We start from the raw sequence: 21,910 nt of genomic DNA, 5'->3' as shown, positions 1-21,910 counted from the left end.
CCTCTGACAAGGGACTTGTCTCTATTCTTGTTTTGCTCGATCTCAGTGCTGCATTTGATACTAATGATCATGATTAGAGATGTCCCGATCCGATCACGTGATCGGGGATCGGAGCCGATCACGTGATTTTCCAAAAATCGGGGATCGGGATCTTTTTTTTTTTTTTTTTATATATATATTTTTTTTATTTAATGTTACAAAACAAAAATGACCATGTTGACGTCTTAAAGTCATCCTGAGGACTTTGTTTTGGTTTAAAATTACACAACATCATGTATGTGTTGCTTTCTTTGGGCTTGTTTTCATAGACCTGGTTGCTTATTTCTCTGAAATCTGGCAACAGAGTGGGCGCAGTGTCTAATAGTAGCAGTAAGCTAACGAGAGGCTACGTTCAGCTGGTGACTCGGGAGTCGGGACAGAGAAAATGTCAGGAGTTTGGAAGTATTATAAAATTGAAAGCGAAGGCAGTGTAACAGCCAGATGCAATGTTTGCAAGGCAGAGGTTCCACGTGGTGGAAAGAACAGAGCTACGTTCAACACGACCAATCTAATACGCTACCTGAGAAACAAACACCAACAACAACATGACGAGTACACAGCGGCCACTCAGGTAACGGCACTGAAACAACCGACACTTTCAGAGACTTTTAAAAGGAAAGAGAAACTGCCCCAGAACAGTGAAAAGGCCAACACAATAACAGCCAAGATAGCTGAATTCATCGCGTTGGATGACCAGCCGTTATCTGTTACCTTTTTTTTCTCTTAATGCATTGCATAAAGATCGGATCGGGAAAAATCGGTATCGGCAGATTGTCAAAATCAAATGATCGGAATCGGATCGGGAGCAAAAAAAGGTGATCGGGACATCCCTAATCATGGTATATTATTGCAAAGACGAGAGCACTTAGTTGGCATACAGGGAACTGCTTTAGGCTGGTTTAGGTCCTATCTATCTGAACGCTCTCAGTTTGTACGTGTCAACGATGAATCTTCCACGCAAACTAAAGTTAGCCATGGAGTGCCACAGGGCTCAGTGCTCGGACCTATTTTGTTCACATTATATATGCTTCCGTTAGGCAATATTATAAGGAATCATTCTGTACATTTTCATTGTTATGTGGATGATACTCAACTATATTTATCAATCAAGCCTGATGAAATTAATCATCTAAATAAAATTCAAGACTGCCTTAAGGACTTAAAAACGTGGATGACCTTAAACTTTTTGATGTTAAACACGACCAAAACTGAAGTTATTGTACTTGGCCCGAAGAATCTACAAAACAAATTATCTAAAGATATACTAACTATGGATGGCATTAATTTGGCCTCCAGTGAGACTGTAAGGAATCTTGGTGTTATATTTGATCAGGATTTATCCTTTAACGACCACATAAAATCAATTTCAAGGACCGCCTACTTCCATCTACGTAACATTGCAAAAATCAGGCATATCTTGCCTCAAAACGATGCAGATAAACTAGTCCATGCATTTGTTACTTCAAGGCTGGATTATTGTAACTCCTTATTATCAGGGTGTACCAAGAAGTCAGTCAATTCGCTTCAGCTGATTCAAAATGCTGCAGCTCGTGTACTAATCAGAGTTAGGAAAAGGGACCACATTACTCCTGTTCTGGCTGCCTTACACTGGCTCCCTATAGAACACAGGATATCATTTAAAATTCTTCTTCTCGTCTACAAAGCCCTTAATGGGCAGGCGCCATTTTACCTTAAAGAACTCATTATACCCTACTGTCCTACTAGGGCATTGTGTTCCAAGAATGCAGGGTTGTTGGTTGTTCCTAGAGCCAGAGCCTTTTCTTATCAAGCTCCACATTTGTGGAATCAGCTTCCAGTTTGTGTTCGGGCGGCAGACACCCTATCCGTTTTTAAGAGTGCGCTTAAGACCTTCCTTTTTGATAAAGCTTATAGTTAGGGATGATTAGATTCAGCCCCTAGTTTTGCTGATATAGGCTTAGTTTGTCGGGGGACATCTTACTTCTTCCTTCTCTCTGTCTATACCTGTGTACTCTCATGTTCCGATTAACCCAGCTTCCCCACATTTCTTTCTTTTTGGTGTCTATATACGCTGGGATCCGGAGTCATGGATGATCCTGCGGTCCTGTGTCCTGGATGGCGAGCCCTGGATCTTGAGTCGTGGCTGTGGTCCTGGATCATAGGTCCTGGATGGCTATCCTCGTGGATTCATCTTCCTATTATACACACATGCATTTCCAAACATTTGGACTACCTATGTTGCAAATTTGATCTTTTCAATTTACACACGGCATCTATTGCACGTCTGTCCGTCCTGGGAGAGGGATCCCTCCTCTGTTGCTCTCCCTGAGGTTTCTCCCATTTTCCCTTTAAACTGTGGGTTATCTCCGGAAGTTTTTCCTTGTACGATGTGAGGGTCTAAGGACAGAGGGTGTCGTATTGTCATACTGATATTCTGTACAAACTGTGAAGTCCACTGAGACAAATGTAACATTTGTGATATTGGGCTATATAAATAAACATTGATTGATTGATTGATTGATTGATTGATTGATTGATTGATTGATTGATTGATTGATTGATTTATTGATTGATTGATCTCTTAATGTTGCCCTCAAAGTGCACCAGATTGATGCATTCAACTTCAATTTAAAGAAAAAAATCTTCCCGGGGGTGCATGCCCCCGGACCCCCCTAGAGGATGTGAGGTAATCACAAATAAAACAGGTTCACATGGATCGGATACTAGATAAGTGTGTGCACACACACTACACATTTTTCTTGGATTTGTTAACACTATAGTCCCTAATATATTTGTAGAGAGGCAGGAAATGGATTTAAATTGAGAAAATGTTTCATTGCGGAGGACCCCCTGTTTTGTGCCCCCCCCCCACTTCTCAAACCAAAGTTACACCCTTGGCTGGGAAGGACAGGAACTGAAGAAGAAGGAAAAGTTATTTGGAGTGATGGGAAAGCATTTTTTGCAGCATAATCACAAAACATGTTAATGCTTCTGTCTGGAACGTAATGTGATACTTAAAGCAAAAGGTTGCTGTTTTGGAAAGTAGGCTTTCTTGTCAAGATGAGAAGATCAATAGCACTCTCATGTCTGTACGGTAAATAAGTAGCTGGAGCCGGCAGCTGTTTAGCTTAGCTGTAAAAAGCTAGCTTTGCCTTGTTCAACGGTATCAATATCCTTCTGACATGGCCTTTAACGCCCACTCATTAAACAGTTAAAATCTTGTGCAAAAATGTACGATATACAGTGTGTTATGTTCCGAAAATGTTCTTGCGCTATGGCTAACAGGAGACAACAGTGAGTTACTAGTCCTGGCCATGAAATAGTCTGCCACATGAAATGGTAAACTTCCTTTAGTTTTTTTTGTTAACCAGACTGTTTTCCCATTTCTATCTTCATGCTAAGATTAATTAGGCTGTTGTCACGTATTATACATGATTTACAGAAGTACACTTGGTATCAATCCTATTATCTAATCATAGGATAACCGTAATACTTATGACTACAGCCTTTTAAGTTAAATTCTTAATTTTAATCCACCATAGACTTAAATTAAACCACATTTACATCTAGTTTTGTTCTAATACTGCAGTTTTTTTCTGTTTTTATACCCCCCTTTAAGATACTTGTCATTTATTTACCAAACTTCTCTACCCTTGTTATGGGACATTGAGCATTTATACAGTAAAGTATCGCCAACAGACAGTGCTCGGCAAACAGAGGCACTGTGACTTCTGATGATGCGATCACAACATGAGAAGGCCTGCGGTAACATTGTCAGGGAAAATAGAAACAGAACACGGTACATTTACCAATTGCTGGCACAGGAGGCAGGTTGACTAATTATCACGCCCCTGCCAGCAGCTACCGCTCGAGGAAAACAGTTTACCTTAATAAACTTGGTGGGCACTTAAGAACTCCATCCTTTTTTCCCTCCATCAAGAGGTTTAGTGCTTCAGCTATTTTCAGACTAGTGTTCTCTAAAGTATTGCTTATGCGCTCGATGGTCATACAAGTACATAGTCTCATCCTCTCACCAGTAATGGAGGAATAGATTTGCCACCAGCGAATGAAATTAAGGCCCTCCTTTCCCTCTGTTTGCTATTTTCAGATGCAGCCCACAGGGAGAGGCATAAGAATGGAAGTGGGAAATAGGCCTTTCAGCGAGGTTGGGGTTTCAATGGAAACAACTTGGAGGCACGAATACAAAACTCCTCCATGGAAACGTTTAATTCAATGCAATTAGTTACATTACATGGCATTTTTTTTAATACTTTTCATCTCCTGAAAGAGCGCCATCACATTGATTTCACATCATCGCGAAGACTGGGACACTCAAATTCTACAATTAACATTTGAATGCATGTGCTCTGAGTTTTTTGCATGTCCATTAACTATCCTTGAACCCAGATATTTCTGTTTGTATATCTTGTTTTATTTTATTACATGGCTTAGTTGAATACTTGATTCTGATTGGTCAATTTAAACATTCCAGAGGTTGTTAATTGTCGCTAACAGACCGCTGCTAAGGAGAACAGGTCGTTGCTAAGGAGGATCAAGGGACTTTTGATATCAATCTGCGGAAAGAAGTCCGGTAAATTTAGTGTCAGATGTGGACAACAATCACTAGTTTCATCATTAGAAAACAACATGGAATACTTTTAGAATATTTATTTTGCATCGGCATCTTTATCACCCTCTCTGTGTTCTTTTCATCTTGCACATAACCCCTCACAATTTTAATGATATTGTTGTGGTGGCTGCTCAGGATTGTTTACGAACCATCAGATTAAATCATGTGTAATACGTCGTTGTAAACTCCAAAAGGCAGTATTTATTGAAAAAAATGTAATTCAATTGTTTAAAAAAAAAAATTAAAACACATTTATCCAACTAAATATGCTGTTTCAATCCGCAATTGTTTTCATTTATGCAGCACTTTATTCAGATTGTTTCAAGGATGTTTTATTTATTTTTAGGGTTATGACGTCATTAAAAATTCAAAGCTTTCTTCAAAAACCCTGATGGAAGCTTTGAATGTAAAAAAAAAAGACCATAGAGAAAGTCTAGTGAGGCTCGTAGGTTCATGACTTAAATTGTAGTCACTTTTGAAGTAGAAGGACGTCATTGATGCAGTTTTAGGGTCGGGTGCTCCTTTTTTTAAGAATACAGGTAATGATTGTAGCAGCTGTGATGTTAACCGTCCCTGGAGCATTATGGGTAAACATAGTAACAGAGGACAAAGGCAACGTAGAGCCAGTGTTTACAGGGCTCACCTTCACCACTGTTCCCATTAAGCTCCAACAGAATGGGGATGTACAGGACGTGAAGATATAGGTGGCTCTGGGGTAAAACGCACAAGTGCAAAACAAATTGAAGCTTGTTTACAATATGAAAAAATATATCTAATACTAATCACAATCAAATAAAAAAGACAGTGTGTTTTATTGAAAACAATTAAGGTATTTTGTGAGCTAAATCTCACAAAAACCCCAGCTTTATTATCTGGTGTTTTTTTTATGATTCTTGTAACTGTTGTTCTTGTGTTTTCTGTGTGGTTTGTGTTGTTGCTGTTTTCCCGTTTGTGTCCTTGAGAATGTTTCTTGGTCTCAGGTGTCACTTGGAAAAAAGATTTGAATCACAATGAGAAATAAATAATAAATAAATAAAGATAAAGTAAATAAATAAATTGAACATGTAGAGAAGTAAAACCCTAACTTTTGTCTTTTCCAAAGCCACACAGAACTCATCTTCTTCGTCACAAGGTCTTCTCCCTTAGAAAGGTTACACAATGTCCCTGACAAAAAATTGCAACAACGGTCAGATCCTGCCTTGGGCCATCTTCTCTGACATCTATCAAATGATCTATTTATTTCAATGTTCTTGTACTCAACGGCGATTTTCTAATCCGGGATCACATCTGTGTTTATCACAGTACTAAATACTGTTGAAAATGGAAAGCATGAAGTAGAAGACATGACCTTCAGGGAGAGGGGCTCTCATTGTGCTGCTTCCCCGAAATGAACCACAAGCACTTGTTTTCCGATTTGAAGGGGGCAAAGGTGCATCTTGTGCATGCTGGGCTACAAATGGTGCTTTGTCAGAACAAGTGACCAAAACACAGTTAGATCTGTGGGACAGTAGGACGACATTAAAGGAAACCGTTGATAGACAGCAACAGATTTGACATTGCAAAGTAGTCGATTTCCCCCAGTTTTTTTCTAAATTATAATATACAATGAAATGATTATTTGGTTTAATATGCTATATACAAAGGAAATCAGAAAATATCGGTATTTGACAGGCATATCATATTTTCTGCCTATTTAAACTTGATCCTTAATCTATTTTTTTTGTTAGTTAACTAATCGGTAAGTAGAATTACAGTGATTGTACCGAAGGCTGGATAAAACGATCTTTACAATCTAGAAACGTAGGAAAACAATTAACAAACAGCCAATCAGTCGTTGACTCAGCTGTAACACAGTTGCAATAGTGAAATGGTGGATACATTATGTTCAGCTTCACAACCCCGTGAAATGACTCGTTTCACGCCAAAGAGTTTGATCAACAGCTTCTATAACATTTAAGTCTAGAAAAGCTGCACCGTTAAATTATTTGTATCCCCTCTCAAGAGAGCGAAGGACTGAATCAGACAATAGCCTTCAACAACCCAACTGGTAACAATCATCATTTCATATTATAAACCATAAATTACTGTCTGTTTTTTAATGGCAGCTGTCGGACAATAGCCATAAAACTGTAAATTGAACATTATTATAATAGTTTTAAATATACATCTTGATGATAACCTATATTTGACCATATCGTCCAACACTCCCATTTAATTTTATCTTTTATCTTTTATTTGGCTATCCAATCATTAAACAATGTATTTTTCATTTTCATTTGCCACCATATACTCAACCTGCTGAGTGTCAATTAAATTAGATTATCTAAGGTTCATTAAGAAAGAACACCAAACCAATTGTCTATTGATACTGGAGGATCCTTGGGAATTCAATTAGGATAATTGGCAAATTAGAGTTTAAAATAGTAAGTAAGAAGATCAAAATCTGTCAAACACGATAGAACAGCTCCATGTTGTCTGAGCTGCACTGCAAGACCTATGTCAACCACACACAGATCAATAAATAAATCAGATGCAAATCGTATTGTATAACACTTCATCAAACAGGAACATTTACGTCCATATATTTGGACACTGAGTGAACATGTCATGTTGCCATCCGACTGAGTGGAAAAAGCTTTAGTACGGTGTGAGCAATATCAGGTTTTAAGAGGTGATTATGAAAGGGAGAACGTCTTTAAAAAAAACAGACAAAAAGAGAAGATAATCAATTGATTATCAATCAATAGGCAGGCGGGGGTCTGGGTGAGGAAGATTGGATGGCTCGAGCTTTCACAAATAATCGAAGATGCAAAGACAACGGTCCCCACCCCCATCACGCATCGTCTTTCTCCTGTGGCTGTCACCTCCTCCCTGTTCATCTCAATATCCCTCTTCGCCTTTCTCCTTCTCCCTCTGTGTCTCTCTATACGCTACCCTTCAGTCCCTTTCCCATCTTTTCCTCACCACTATCTAACCCCTTCTCCATTTCCCTCGCTCCGTCTCTCACACCCACACTCCCACCCCATTCCACCTCTTTCCTCTTCCTCCCTCCTCTCTCCCGTGTCTACTGCAGCGGAAAAGCCAGCACAGACACCAGCATGTGTGTGTTTGTACATGTTTGTGCTGCTACGGCACATCCACGACCGAAGCTTCACACGATCATGAGCGAAGAAGGAGGAGGTGGGTGTGAGAAAGAAGAAAAAAAAGCCCTGCATGCGCGTCGAACGCTGTGATCAAAACATTGATTGCTGATGCGTTACATTACAGCCATGCAAACAAAAAACCCTTAAACGTCTCTCCTCTCATCTCCCTTTATTTCCTCTCGTCTCCTGCTTCCTCCATCTGTCTCTCTCTCATCTGTCTCGTTGCATTTCCACATCAGCATCTCGTTGTTTCCCTTATCCTAGCCTCCCTGCATCTCTTTTCTCTCCACGTATAATTTGCATCTCTCAGGACACAAAGGACCAAAAGGTTCTGCCACGTAGGACAATATACTTTTAGGAAGAGAGAGGGTGGAGGATAAAAAACAATGATCTGGGTCACAAAGCTGTTTGACGTATATCACTGGCATATGAAACCTACAGAGAGGAACGGGCTGTGCTCACCCACAAATAGAGCTGCTGTTGTGCAGCCATTGAAATGAATCCCACATTCTACCTGCCCTGTACTCTGCATAACCTCAACGTCACACAAACCTCTATCTGAAAGCACTTAATGAACGATTCAGGAGATCTGAACCACCAGTGATGTAAAACTGATCATTACATAATGCATTCCAGCAGCTACCGGCAGCAGGTACAGTATCTTCAATCTGAGGTATGGCAATGCTGCCACCTCATGATATTCAAGAATTCAGCACACAATCCAATCCTGTTTACATAATAAAGCATCTTTTTTTGCTTGACTTTTTCTATATCTGATGTGATTTCAAAATCCAGACCCCGAAGGCGTCTCCGCCTAACGCAACATGTGGACATTGTGCAAAGAACGGCAACACTAAGGGCGGTGTTGTTGCATGAGGTAGGGGGAGTGACACTTTGATAAGACTTCCTGCCTGATCCCAAGTCCAGGGAGGCGGATCAGGTGGCTTACAGCAGACTGTCTGTCACTTTCCCCTTCCTTCAGAGGGAACTGAATCCAGGTATGCAGATCTAGCTGGTGCCAGACAATAGGAGCCTGTGTGTGCAGCTATATTGTCTTTATCAGTGATTGTAGATACAGTAAGTGTTGCGGAGTGTGCATTAATATACTTTTTTCCCACAGCTAATTTCAGCCTGATGGTATGAGTTTGCACTGCAGGTGTCTGCTGACTGTCTGGTGTTGCATGTGCAGCAACAGACTGCATGCATTTACACAATCTATGGGTCCTCACACACCCTCAATAACAGCAACACACGACCAACAAAAGCACAGACAGGGGGGAAAGACAGGGATGATCAAACTACATCACTAACACACAAATCAAAGCAGTTGTGATCAAGCAGCTGGATTTGTCTTTAACTAGAGGGTCTTAGAAAAATAAAACAGAAGCCCACTGTTACTGTTTTCATGCAACACGGATCAAAACCACAGTGAGGGGTACTTGTTACTCGTACACCTGTATGATCAAATGCCATCAAACGTCTGCTTTTGGAAGGTGAATTATTTACTATTTACATGAAAACAATAAAAGGGTAATCGAAAATAGAATCAAGTTGTGCGTAAGAGCTATGAAATGGGAAATGGGAGAAAGACAAAAAAACAGCCCAGCAGACTCCAGCAATACCAAGGGCAAATGTGGGGAGAGACATGCATTTCAACACTGACACATCGGTGTCGTATGAGCAGCTTCAGTGCAGTGATACAATAAATAAGACTCCCATGAGATACGGCGCATTGATGTGCATCCTAAACGGACAAATATGACCTAATGAAGGCGTTTGGATGCAGCAGGCGCAGCGGATGCCGCGTTTCAGAGGCAGATATGTATCAAACCTCAAGAAGCATAGGAATTATGATGGCAATAAAACGGTATTCAGTGTGAAGCCAGCTCTCTGAAACAGGTGATACATCAAGTAAAAGACATAGAGGTGATGTGTTTGACAACATCTCTGGTAGTTATATCAACCAGTTCCCATATAGCTGCCATACCATTTTCCTTATGCCATCAGCATTCATTATTCAATATCAGTAAGTCCATATCATTTCATTGTATGCAAGTTATCCCTTCAGGGAATACACACATGTCCACAGTCAGACTGTAATTAATTATGGAGGACTGGTTTCAATGATAATGTGGACAGCACATTAAAAACACAAAGCTTATCATGACCCAAGCAGACACCATGATGCAGAAGATGCAACAGCACATTAACAAGTTGCAGGAGAGACGTGGGGAACTCACCCTGGCATATTTGGAGGAGTACGGGTCTTCAAACAGAGCCCATATTCGGGGCTGCCAGGTTTTCCACCAGCCCGCTCTCCTCGCGTCCTCCTGCATGCACAGTCTTCTCAAGTCCCCGTCCGGACCGCTCAGCGCGGGCTCGTCGTCCGGGGCGTCCGGTTCTGGATTCTCGAAGCTGTCCAGCGCCTCCTCCGCATCCCGGTGCTGCCGGTAATTCATCCAGCAACACGCCTCCACATCTGTCTCATCGATGCCCCAGAAAGCCAGCTCCTCCTCGAACAAGGGACCGCACACATCGTTGGGACAGTGCAACTTCCCGGTGCGGTAATAGTTGAGGATGAAGGAAAACACTGACGGGTGGCGGTCGAAGAAGAACTCGTCTAATTTGGGGTCATAGTCGAAGTTGCTGAACGCGTCCGGCTCGGTGAGCCACGATAAGCGGGTGCCAGGCAGCGTTTTTAGGGTGCTCCGGTAAGTCTCATGCCGCACCCCCCCGCAGTTTATCACGATTTTCTCGCTTTCCGACGGACAAGTCATGTCTGCGCTGTAACATGCTTTGTTGGACGACTTGTTCCCACCCTTGCGCCCTTTATAAGAGGATACACACACCGAACTGAGCATAGAGGACCGGGGGGGAGGGAGAGGATGAGAGAAACCGAAGGGAGGAGGAGGGAGGAGTCTGAGGAGTCTGCGGGGAGAGAAAAAGGGCAGAACTGTTAGCAGAAGGGAGACATAGACGTGGATGATCAACATTGCAATACACATTAACAATCACGCAGCAATGCCAGCTGTATGTGCAATTAGTCCCTTGATAATCAAACGACCTTGTGCAGGTGCAGTGAGAGGGGGGGTGGGGGGGATGTGAGGGGTGGCAAAGTAGTTTTTGACACAGCAGAAGGATACCCTCAACTTATTAGGGCAACAGATGGCAGCAGGTGGACAAGGTTATGAGTCAGCACCCTGACAAGCTGATGTTGACACCACAGTGTGTGTGTGTGTGTGTGTGTGTGTGTGTGTGTGTGTGTGTGTGTGTGTGTGTGTGTGTGTGTGTGTGTGTGTGTGTGTGTGTGTGTGTGTGTGTGTGTGTGTGTGTGTGTGTGCTGTGTGTGTGTGTGTGTGTGTGTGTGTGTGTGTGTGTGTGTGGTGTGTGTGTGTGTGTGTGTGTGTGTGTGTGTGTGTGTGTGTGTGTGTGTGTGTGTGTGTGTGTGTGTGTGTGTGTGTGTGTGTGTGTGTGTGTGTGTGTGTGTGTGTGGTGTGTGTGTGTGTGTGTGTCTATGTTTATCACAGTATCGCAGAAGACATGACCATCAGGGAGAGGGGCTCTCGTTGTGCTGCTTCCCCAAAATGAACCAAATACACTTGTTTTCCGATTTGAAGGGGGCAAAGGTGCATCTTGTGCATGCTGGGCTACAAATGGTCCTTTGTCAGGAGATTGTTGTCAACGACAAGTGCCCTTCTTGTGCAAAAGATTGTGCTGCTTCCCCAAAATGAACCAAATACAGACACTTGTTGTCCGATTCGGAGGGGGAAATAGTCTGCCACATGAAATGGTAAACATCCGTTAGTTGTTTTGTTTTTTAAATACAGAACCAGACTGTTTTCAGTCTGGTTCTCTCCCATTTCTATATTCTTGCTAAGAACCAAATACAGACACTTATTGTCCGATTTGGAGGGGGCGAAGGGGCATCGTGTGCATGCTGGGCTCCAAATGGTGCTTTGGATGTGACTCCAATGAATGTTTCCATCCTTCATTCCATGCTTTCCCTTAAACTATGTCTGAATTGATCTGGTCGATGCTCATGTCAGTGTTCATTCAAATCCTCTCCCTAATTGGGCCACTTCCAGACTTGATCAGCCTCCCCCCTTCCCTTCCCCTCCATCCCTCCCCACCTGCAACCATCCCTCATTTGGCTAAGAGTGTGTGAGGAAGGAAGAGTGACAGAAAGATGAGGATAAGGGGGAACATGGGGCTCCATTTCACTGGTTGTCCCCCCCCCCTTTTTCCCAAGGATGCCTCTCTGACGTAGGGTGGCGCAGCAACGTGTGTGTGTTTGTGAGTATGTGTGTGTGTGTGTGTGTGTGTGTGTGTGTGTGTGTGTGTGTGTGTGTGTGTGTGTGTGTGTGTGTGTGTGTGTGTGTGTGTGTGTGTGTGTGTGTGTGTGTGTGTGTGTGTGTGTGTGTGTGTGTGTGTGTGTGGTGTGTGTGTGTGTGTGTGTGTGTGTGTGTGTGTGTGTGTGTGTGTGTGTGTGTGTGTGTGTGTGTGTGTGTGTGTGCGTGTGCGTGTTTGTTAATTGCCTCCCGAGAGTGTGGTGTCCGTGCTAATGTTAGATCTCCTCAATCGGCCTATGTGCGTGCTACACACACTGCTGCAGCCCCCTCCGACCGCACCGAGATTCATGCGATGCACAATTATGGCAATGCTTTCTCTGCCACTTCTCCTATGCACTCTCTCCATGTGTGTGTGTGTGTGTGTGTGTGTGTGTGTGTGTGTGTGTGTGTGTGTGTGTGTGTGTGTGTGTGTGTGTGTGTGTGTGTGTGTGTGTGTGTGTGTGTGTGTGTGTGTGTGTGTGTGTGTGTGTGTGTGTGTGTGTGTGTGTGTGTGTGTGTGTGTGTGTGTGTGTGTGTGTGTGTGTGTGTGTGTGTGTGTGTGTGTGTGTGTGTGTGTGTGAAGACATGTAGAGGAAGAGAGGGAGGGTGACAGAAGGAGAGAGGAGAGAGAGGGAGAGGAAGGCCATACATCAGATGTTTAATGGTAGGATCGAAAAGGAAAACAAGCATGCTCAGAGAAAGACCTGAAGATTGGATGACAAAGAGATCCAAAGTGAGAGATGTGGAGGAACAGAAAGTGACTCTCACTCTCCCTACAGGGAGCAGCTAGTGTCTCTCCCCTCTTGATGGAGGGAGGGGGTTGAAGAGAGTCGAAAAGGAGTGCACTATAAAAGTGAATGAATTCTGCTGCAGTAAAAAGCCAGAGTTATTTGCTCTCTCCCTCGTCTCCTTCTCTCCCTCATCTCCTTCTCCCAGCGAGGGTCAAATGATCCGCCCGCGAGCTGTGTTACCATCCGGGGGGGTGTGTGTGTGTGGGGGGGGGGGGTCTCGGTGCTTCACAACAGGCACGCGTTCACAGCAAGCCCGTACACGCGCCACATCTATGTTGTTAACCTTTTTCTCTATTCAAAGAAATGCACCACTCTCCCCCTCCTTCCCCCTCCTTCGCCCTCCTTCCCCCTCCTCCCCTGCGAGCTCTCACTGGCCCTCCCCCTCTCCATCCTACTACTCTCTCTCTCTCTCTCTCCCTCACTTTCTCTTCCTCGCTCGCTCTCATATTCCGCATAAAGGAATCACATTTCAGTGAAGGAGGGGAATCAAGGCTTCATTTCTCCCTCCTCTCACAACACGGTCCTATTCCCATCCAGTGCCCCTCTCTCTCATTCTTCTCCTCTTCCCCCCCCCCCTTTTTCCACCTTCCTATTCTGCATTTCACTCTTATGCATTTCTCTTTTATTTCTCCCCTCTTTTGCTTCACTCATCCTGCTGTCCCATTCTTCCCCATCCCAAAGTAAGCTTCCTTCACTTTGGGTCAACTCTCTTCAGCGCTCTCCCCCCAGACTTTTCTCCCTGCATGTAGGACACTGCAGTATTTCCTTTTCTTTCATGTTACTTGTGTTTCTCTCTGTTGTTTTGCTCATTTCATCAACTCAGAAACAACTTTTGGTTCATGGAAAAGTTAGCTGGTTCTCTTTTTCTTCAGATCTTCTGTTGACATTAAGATTCTTTTTTTTCAGATTGAATTTTTCTTTCAGATTTTTTTTTTGGTACAAACAATTTTTTTTTGGTACAAACTATATTTGTTTCACTTTTGAAGTTCCCGGACTTAACAACATCTCAGGTAAGATCTACTAAGACCAAGGCTATTGCATGGGACTGCAGTCAGAGTTTGGAAACATCAGAGCAAAACAACTGTTATACAATCGCAAGCGCAGCTCTCGAACAAAACTAAAATGGATGTACTGCATGTGCGCGGGTTCGAAAAATCCAGAAACTGAACCTTATACTTCTACTTTTTCTCAAATATTCAAAGTGCTTGCGGCAGGACCATCAAATCTGCTTGCTCGACAAAAAAAAAACCTGCACTCATGAGTTTTAGAGTCGTACTGCATCATTCTGCTCAAGCAGTTCAGTCTCATCTCTACAACTACAAGAGACAACAGGACTCATTTAGCTGAATAAGGAAAGTAATAACTTGCAATCTGATTTAAAACAGTTTGGCAGTCAGTCAGGCAGGCGGAGTGTAAAGACATCTCCATCCTGTGGGTCTTTCCAGCGGGGACTGCTTATATTTCAGAACCTTGGACAGCGGCGCTCTCTCCCTGGGACTCTAACAGGACACTTAACTCTCCACAACCAGCTCCGAAGATCGCAGCCGTGGAACTTTTATACCTCGGATTACTTTTTTTGGATTCACTTTGCAACTCCCTCGTGCCTCTTATTTCTACTTCACGGGCAGCTGTAGCTTATTGGTTGAACTGCTGAATATTTTATACGCAGACAGCCACAAGTCTATAACTGCGGTTAAATGCCGTTGTGTTCCCCCTGAGTCATGTGGGGTGAGTTTATTGATTTTTTTAAATGTACTTAAGTGTTATTTTTAAAACTCATTTGGGATTGACTTGGATATGGAATCTTCTTGCCTATGCTGAGAAGATATCATATCCAATGTTAAAGTTTGAGTGAGAGTTGTGAACATGGCCTGATCTTGATTAGCTGAGGGCATTTTAGTTTAGTGCTTTGGAGCTGCATTTTAGTTTAGTGCTTTGGAGCTGCATTTCAGTTTAGTGCTTTGGAGCTGCATGTCAGTTTAGTGCGCAGTTTGAGGGTTTGAGCTTAAAACCGTGGAAGTAAGCACATCTATTTAAGAGCCAGCCTCGGCACTTGAATCACTGTCAGGAGTGCAATTGCTTGAAAAACACAAAGACACCAGAGAGAAGGGGGGAGGCTAAAGAAGGTGCTGCAAAATGGAGGAAGGAAGTTGAGATCCAGCGAAGATTAAAAAAAAGAGCACAGAGCGGTGGAGGAAGAAGCATGAGGAAGAGGCTGAGGGGGGAAGTGGGAGGGGAGGTAAGGGGGAGAGGAGGAACAATCTCCAGCAGCACCTCTCTTTCTCTCTCCTGCAGCATTTCCTGCCTTGGCCACCGTGTCCTGCGCCACCCTGCTACTACTACCTCACCACTGCACACACACACGGGGAAAGAGGAGGGGAGGGAGGGAGGGAGGGAGGGAGGAAGGAAGACGCATACAAACACACACTCACCTGGCTGCAACAAAACAGCCTAAGAAAAGCCATTCAAGGCAGAAATAAGGCTCGTTGGTGATGAGCCCTTTAGGGAGATAGATGATTTCTGCAGTGGAGGACGGATGGAGAGAAAGGGGCAGATAGAAAGAAAGAGTGTGCGCGTGGCATTTGCACGAGGGCTGCACTGACGCTAATATATATTAGCAGAAACACTGCAGCAAGAAGGGGGAGGGAGCACGGGATGATGGGATGCATTGACTGTGAGGTACCAGCAGCAGTAACCGGGGGGATGGGAGGAGAGCGCACACTAGAGGGGGAGAGACAGAAGGAGAAGGCAAGGGAGGACATTTGGAGGAGTGCTGCTGACTATGTGGAACAGACCCAGCAGTTGGTGGAAAAAGCTAAAAAAAAAAACATCACAGAGGGGGGAGAAGAGATGGAGAATGAGGGTTGAGAATAGACAGACAGAGAGAGAAAGTGAAAGGAAAGGTAGAGGAGAATGAGCAACCCTGGGGGAAATGAAAGAGGGGAGAAAAAAAAAGGTGGGGGGAGGAGACGGAGAAGACAAAAAAAGACCTTGCAGTGGCTCAGGAGAGCACCTGAATGGCTGTCAAGGTGTAGCAGGAGGAGGAGGGGCTGGAGATGGTCTGCAATACTAATAAGAAGAATGGAAACAGTGGATTGATAAAGAGAGAGGAAGGAAACAAGGAGGTGAAAAAATACATGGCAAACGTGCACTGGGGACAAGGAGGGCTTAGCAGGCAAGTGTGTAATGTATGCGTGTGCGTGTGTGTGCGTGAGTGTGTGTGTGTGTGTGTGTGTGTGTGTGTGTGTGTGTGTGGTGTGTGTGTGTGTGTGTGTGTGGTGTGTGTGTGTGTGTGTGTGTGTTGTGTGTGTGTGTGTGTGTGTGTGTGTGTGTGTGTGTGTGTGTGTGTGTGTGTGTGTGTGTTTAAGAGAGATAGCAATAATTACGTATGTGTTTCTGGTGCGCAGCCATTTTTTTTCCCACCCGCTACCTCATCAAAGGATGTAACCACAAGGCTTCACGCTGTTCCACCCATATCACCCCCCTTCCTCCCTCCCTCCTTTCCTCATTCCTCTCCCCCTCATCTCTACCTGATCTTCCCTCTCCTCTCTTCTCCTCTCTCGTTCTCACTCCCCAGTATCGAGGAGACCCCAACAGGAGAAAGTGAGGCACTGCATCGCCGTGGAATCACTGCGGTCACCTCCCCTTTTAGTGCGGTGTCACACCACACAGTGTCCTCTCCCCCCCTCAAATTGCCATTGAGCCTCACAGTGTATAGGATTCTGGTGTGTGCAGTGTGTGAGGATGCTGGGGAGAGGTAGGAGGCGTGTGAAGTGGATGATACGAATGCAAATGCATTTTTTAATAGAATATCATAAATGAATGGAGTTAAAAAAAAGGGTGTGTTTGCAAAGAAAAACAGAGAGTGAGGTTGTACAGTGAGTCAGTATTCCCAAATCTGGTTATGCACACACAGGAGAACAAACACGTTCTCCTTATAACAAAGCTCACCAGTGTCCAATTCCCAAAACATGAATTAAGCAGCCAATCAATTAAGCAAGCAGAAAGGGAAATGGCAGCTCCTTTACTCAGCAAACCAGCGTGGAGATGTCCTGGGGCTGACCAAGCCACACACACTTCAGCAACAACACTCCCCTGGGGGTTTGGTGCCCCCCCCCCCCCCCCCCCCCCCCTTATTGCATCTTCATCCAGAATCTCATGCTACCATCCCCTCGCAACACTTTGTTTCTACTTTAGGAGAAATAAAAGAGTCATGTGACCCTGGGTTGCTCCTTTTAGCTGGCCGGGGATGATTAATACATAAGGCCATTTTCAGGAATAGGCTGGCAGAAATGAAGCCTGTAAGAGAGCTCTGAACGCTCAGCCAGGGTCCATGACTAAAATCAGTCCTGCCAACAGGAGAATGAGTGTTGAGTGTGTATGGGTTTACCCACTGAGACTCCACTGGTGACAGAAGGAGGCAAGGCTACCTTCTAGGACCAGTGATTGGTTTAGGAGAGGTCAGGAAAATCCCGAAACAGCACTGAGTGCAGGAAAAAAACCTCAATGATATAATGTTTCATGTCGGGAAGGAAGGCTATTATTGGACCTGGATGAATCCCAGCTATTATCCCTCAGTATTCCGTGTTCTTGGAGGATTGGCAGCAGGAGCACATGGCGTGAACCTCCGCACCTCTCTACTCTCTTATATCATTTAAACCTGCCTGCTACTAATGAATAATGCCGCCCTCCCAGCACGATTAGGACCGTCATTATACTGCAGTGCAATGATGTGGCTCAGAGGGCAAGACAAACGGGACGGGGGAATAAGCATTCCTGACTCCTGACCTGTGCACGAGCAATTAGACAAAGAGGAGGGCTACGGGAAGTCACAGATTAGGAGAGAAGTTGGGCTTGAACTTGAGGAAATAAAAAGAGGAGGACAAGGAAGAAAGGAGACGAGAGGTGAGCTTGAGGTGAGTTTCAAGGTCAAGGATTGAAAACACTGAGTCAGCTGGGTCAGGGGATGGATTAGTTAAAAAGATAGAGGGGGAAAAGTTGTCTGAAAGCTGGGCATGAACACGTGAGAGAGGAGAGGAACCAGCACGCACAAGGAGAGAGGAAGGGTCAGAAGCAAGAACACACACCCAGGACACGACGGATGCGTAATTAAATCACAACCTCAAAATAGATTTATTCCCCCTTCTGTTGCTTCAACACCAGCACCCTCCTTTTTTGAAGCCCCATCACTACTCTACCAATGAGATCCACTGACAGCATGCCACTGTCACTACTGGGGAGGCTTCTTTTTTTGTTGCTGAAATCGAATGGGTGTTTTCTGGGTTACCCTCAATCTAAAAATAGCTGTAGATTCATAATGCAGGATTGAGGAGAGACAAAGCAAATGGAAGAAGAGAGTTCCCATCAGGGAGAAAGCATGCTGGAGACAGAAGGAACAAAAAGGAAATGCATGTGTTGGAAAAGTATAGGAAGAAGAGGCGTTATGAAACTACTTTGTGTGTGATGCAGGGGGATGTTGGTGTGGTGGTGGGGGGTTGTAGGGAGAAAGACCCCGTCTAGACATTTAACTGCCCCCATAGACTTCCTGGACACTATGTCCTTCCTGTGGTTCTGCTCGACTGCTCATCTCTTCCTCACACCTTTTCTAATGTGTGTGTGTGTGTGTGTGTGTGTGTGTGTGTGTGTGTGTGTGTGTGTGTGTGTGTGTGTGTGTGTGTGTGTGTGTGTGTGTGTGTGTGTGTGTGTGTGTGTGTGTGTGTGTGTGTGTGTGTGTGTGTGTGTGTGTGTGTGTGTGTGTGTGTGTGTGTGTGTGTGTGTGTGTGTGTGTGTGTGTGTGTGTGTGTGTGTGTGTGTGTGTGTGTGTGTGTGTGTGTGTGTGTGTGTGTGTGTGTGTGTGTGTTTATATGTGTGTGTTTGTGTCAGTCCCTCTTATGGCTTATTTAGCAAACCTCCATTTCAGGCCTTGACACTTACCATAGTGCTGCCACGCCACCAACACACACACTGATGGCACATGCAAAACAAATGCATGCCCACAAATGCACAAAGCAATACACACAGACAGAAACAGTGGCTCACACAGACAATGATGCCAGGAGGAATGCACACACACACACACACACACACACACACACACACACACACACACACACACACACACACACACACACACACACACACACACACACACACACACGCACACACCAGAGGCATGAAACTGCTCTGATCTAGTGGTGTAGATGGGGAAACACCCACAATTTGTGCAATGAGGGAATGTTATAAAATGACATTTGTAGGCGTCATGTGAGTGGATAAATGACATCTGACTGTGTAAAAGTGCGGCTCTCTTTGTGTAAAAGCAGCTAGAAATAGCAATACAAACAGTATAGAGGTTTATGAATATCATTTGAACATCTTTCACACATTCTGTTTCCTCCGGATCATAACAGGTTACAAGGAAGAATTAATCGCAGATAAAACGATACTTGTTGAATGTAGGCTAGACGCTTTTTTTCTTGCTTCTTTCAGAGCTGGCCAATAAATGCTCTATTATTAGACGGATAACGCATAAAATAGCCACCAAAATACAGACATATACACAGACACGGATAATACTCACTTGCTTGTGGTTCAGGTTCGTTTCGAGTGCGTGCAGAGACGCGCACATCAAGCTTAAAGATCAATCACAATGTAGTTTTCTTTGTTGGATCGCTTTTTTCTTATGATTTCACAGAGTATCCAGATTCTCGCAGGCATTCAGCTGGTCTGTTTTCTTTCTCCCCACGATAAGAATAAATCAAAATAGGATTGCGCGCGTCTGTCGCAAAAAAATCTCGTGTTGGCACCGTTATTGCCGTATACGTTACTTATAGCCTATGGCATGCTGATGATGGCAAAAGGGATGAGTCTTTCGGGTGAAATTATGCAGAAGTCCCACAGAAATATGTTTGTTGCTGTTTCCCTCTATTTCAAAGCCCCCTCTCCCACCTCTTTGTTATTGCAAACAAAAAGATAATTGGCAGCCTTTGTTACAGTGTCTCTACGCTTCCAGGCGCAGGGTGTAGCTACCATTCAGCTCTTCCTCTTGCAAATGTTTCAATGGAGCCTGTAGACACCTCTCTCATTGCCTTTCCCTCAGTGTCTCTCTGTTCGTTTGGAGGAGCGTCACCTTTTTCCTCAGACGATACATGTGGGCGGATTAGAGAACAAGACAGAGGGGTGGGAGGACCCCGGTGAATACAGAGGCTAATTTCTCATATGGCTGCTAAACTCCATAAATACATATGCTGTAAAAAAAAATACACACAACAGGGCTATAAGAGGAAAGGCTGTGTGTTTCTTGTTAATCATATGTTTAATTGTTTGTTTTTCCCGTCTCCCCCCCCCCCTTCTTCTTTCCTCACTATAGCCCACACTTGCTCACTCTGCTGGACGGACGCACCATTTTGTCTACAGGTTCCCAGCCTTGACTCTTGTCTGACATCAGCAGTCATGTGGTGGCAGAGGAGCAGGTGGGAATATGACAGGGAATGTGAAGTAATGTGTTCAATAATAGGCCTAATTATAACAAGAAGATAGGATACTGCTTTAGTTGAAGTTATCTTTGCTGTAAAAGCACTGTCTGTTTTCAAAAAAATATGAAGGGATCTTTTAAAAATGTCACAATTTATATGGTATAATAAGACAGTCAACATACACTGAACAAAAATATAAATGCAACACTTTTGTTTTTGCTCCTATTTTTCATGAGATGAACTCAAAGATCTGAAACATTTTCTATATACACAAAATAACCATTTCTCTCAAATATTGTTCACAAATCTGAAAAAATCTGTGATAGTGAGCACTTCTCCTTTGCCGAGATAATCCATCCCACCTCACAGGTGTGGCATATCAAGATGCTAATTAGACAGCATGATTATTGCACAGGTGTGCCTTAGGCTGGCCACAATAAAAGGCCACTCTGAAACGTGCCGTTTTGCTTTATTGGGGGGGTCTGGGGGGGTCCGAAAACCAGTCAGTATCTGGTGTGACCACCATTTGCCTCACGCAGTGCAACACATCTCCTTCGCATAGAGTTGATCAGGTTGTTGATTGTGGCCTGTGGAATGTTGGTCCACTCCTCTTCAAAGGCTGTGCGAAGCTGCTGGATATTGGCAGGAACTGGAACACGCTGTCGTATACGCCGATCCAGAGCATCCCAAACATGCTCAATGGGTAACATGTCCGGTGAGTATGCTGGCCATACAAGAACTAGGATGTTTTCAGCCTCCAGAAATTGTGTACAGATCCTTGCAACATGGGGCCGTGCATTATCATGCTGCAACATGAGGTGATGGTCGTGGATGAATGGCACAACAATGGGCCTCAGGATCTCGTCACGTTATCTCTGTGCATTCACAATGCCATCAAAAAAATGCACCTGTGTTCGTCGTCCATAACATACGCCTGCCCATACCATAACCCCACCACCACCATGGGCCACTCGATTCACAACATTGACATCAGAAAACCGCTCACCCACACAACGCCTCACACGCTGTCTGCCATTTGCCCTGAACAGTGAAAACCGGGATTCATCCGTGAAGAGAACACCTCTCCAACGTGCCAGACGCCATCGAATGTGAGCATTTGCCCACTCAAGTCGGTTACGACGACGAACCGGAGTCAGGTCGAGACCCCGATGAGGACGACGAGCATGCAGATGAGCTTCCCTGAGACGGTTTCTGACAGTTTGTGCAGAAATTCTTTGGTTATGCAAACCGATTGTTGCAGCAGCTGTCCGAGTGGCTGGTCTCAGACGATCTTGGAGGTGAACATGCTGGATGTGGAGGTCCTGGGCTGGTGTGGTTACACGTGGTCTGCGGTTGTGACGCCGGTTGGATGTACTGCCAAATTCTCTGAACCGCCTTTGGAGGAGGCTTATGGTAGAGAAATGAACATTCAATTCACGGGCAACAGCTCTGGTGGACATTCCTGCTGTCAGCATGCCAATTGCACGCTCCCTCAAAACGTGCGACATCTGTGGCATTGTGCTCT

At 44.3% G+C, this 21,910-nt stretch overlaps 1 protein-coding gene across 3 annotated transcripts in view; it reads right to left on the bottom strand.

Annotated features, from left to right (window-relative positions):
- Positions 1 to 19,991, bottom strand: part of LOC117464719 (voltage-gated potassium channel KCNC1-like) — a 58,846-nt gene extending 38,855 nt beyond the window's left edge. For all 3 annotated transcript variants that reach the window (XM_034107338.2, XM_034107340.2, XM_034107337.2), the window contains exons 1-2: positions 19,491 to 19,991; positions 10,032 to 10,719 (exon numbers count right to left, since the gene is read on the bottom strand). In XM_034107338.2, coding sequence (XP_033963229.1) covers positions 10,032 to 10,652 — 621 coding nt within the window. In that variant the 5' untranslated portion in view covers positions 10,653 to 10,719; positions 19,491 to 19,991. The remainder of the gene's footprint in view (positions 1 to 10,031; positions 10,720 to 19,490) is intronic.
- Between the last annotated feature and the right edge of the window lie 1,919 nt (positions 19,992 to 21,910).

This window comes from Pseudochaenichthys georgianus, chromosome 19, assembly GCF_902827115.2.
Source record: "Pseudochaenichthys georgianus chromosome 19, fPseGeo1.2, whole genome shotgun sequence".
NCBI lineage: Eukaryota > Metazoa > Chordata > Actinopteri > Perciformes > Channichthyidae > Pseudochaenichthys > Pseudochaenichthys georgianus.
This window is presented reverse-complemented; position numbering and strand designations above follow the sequence as displayed.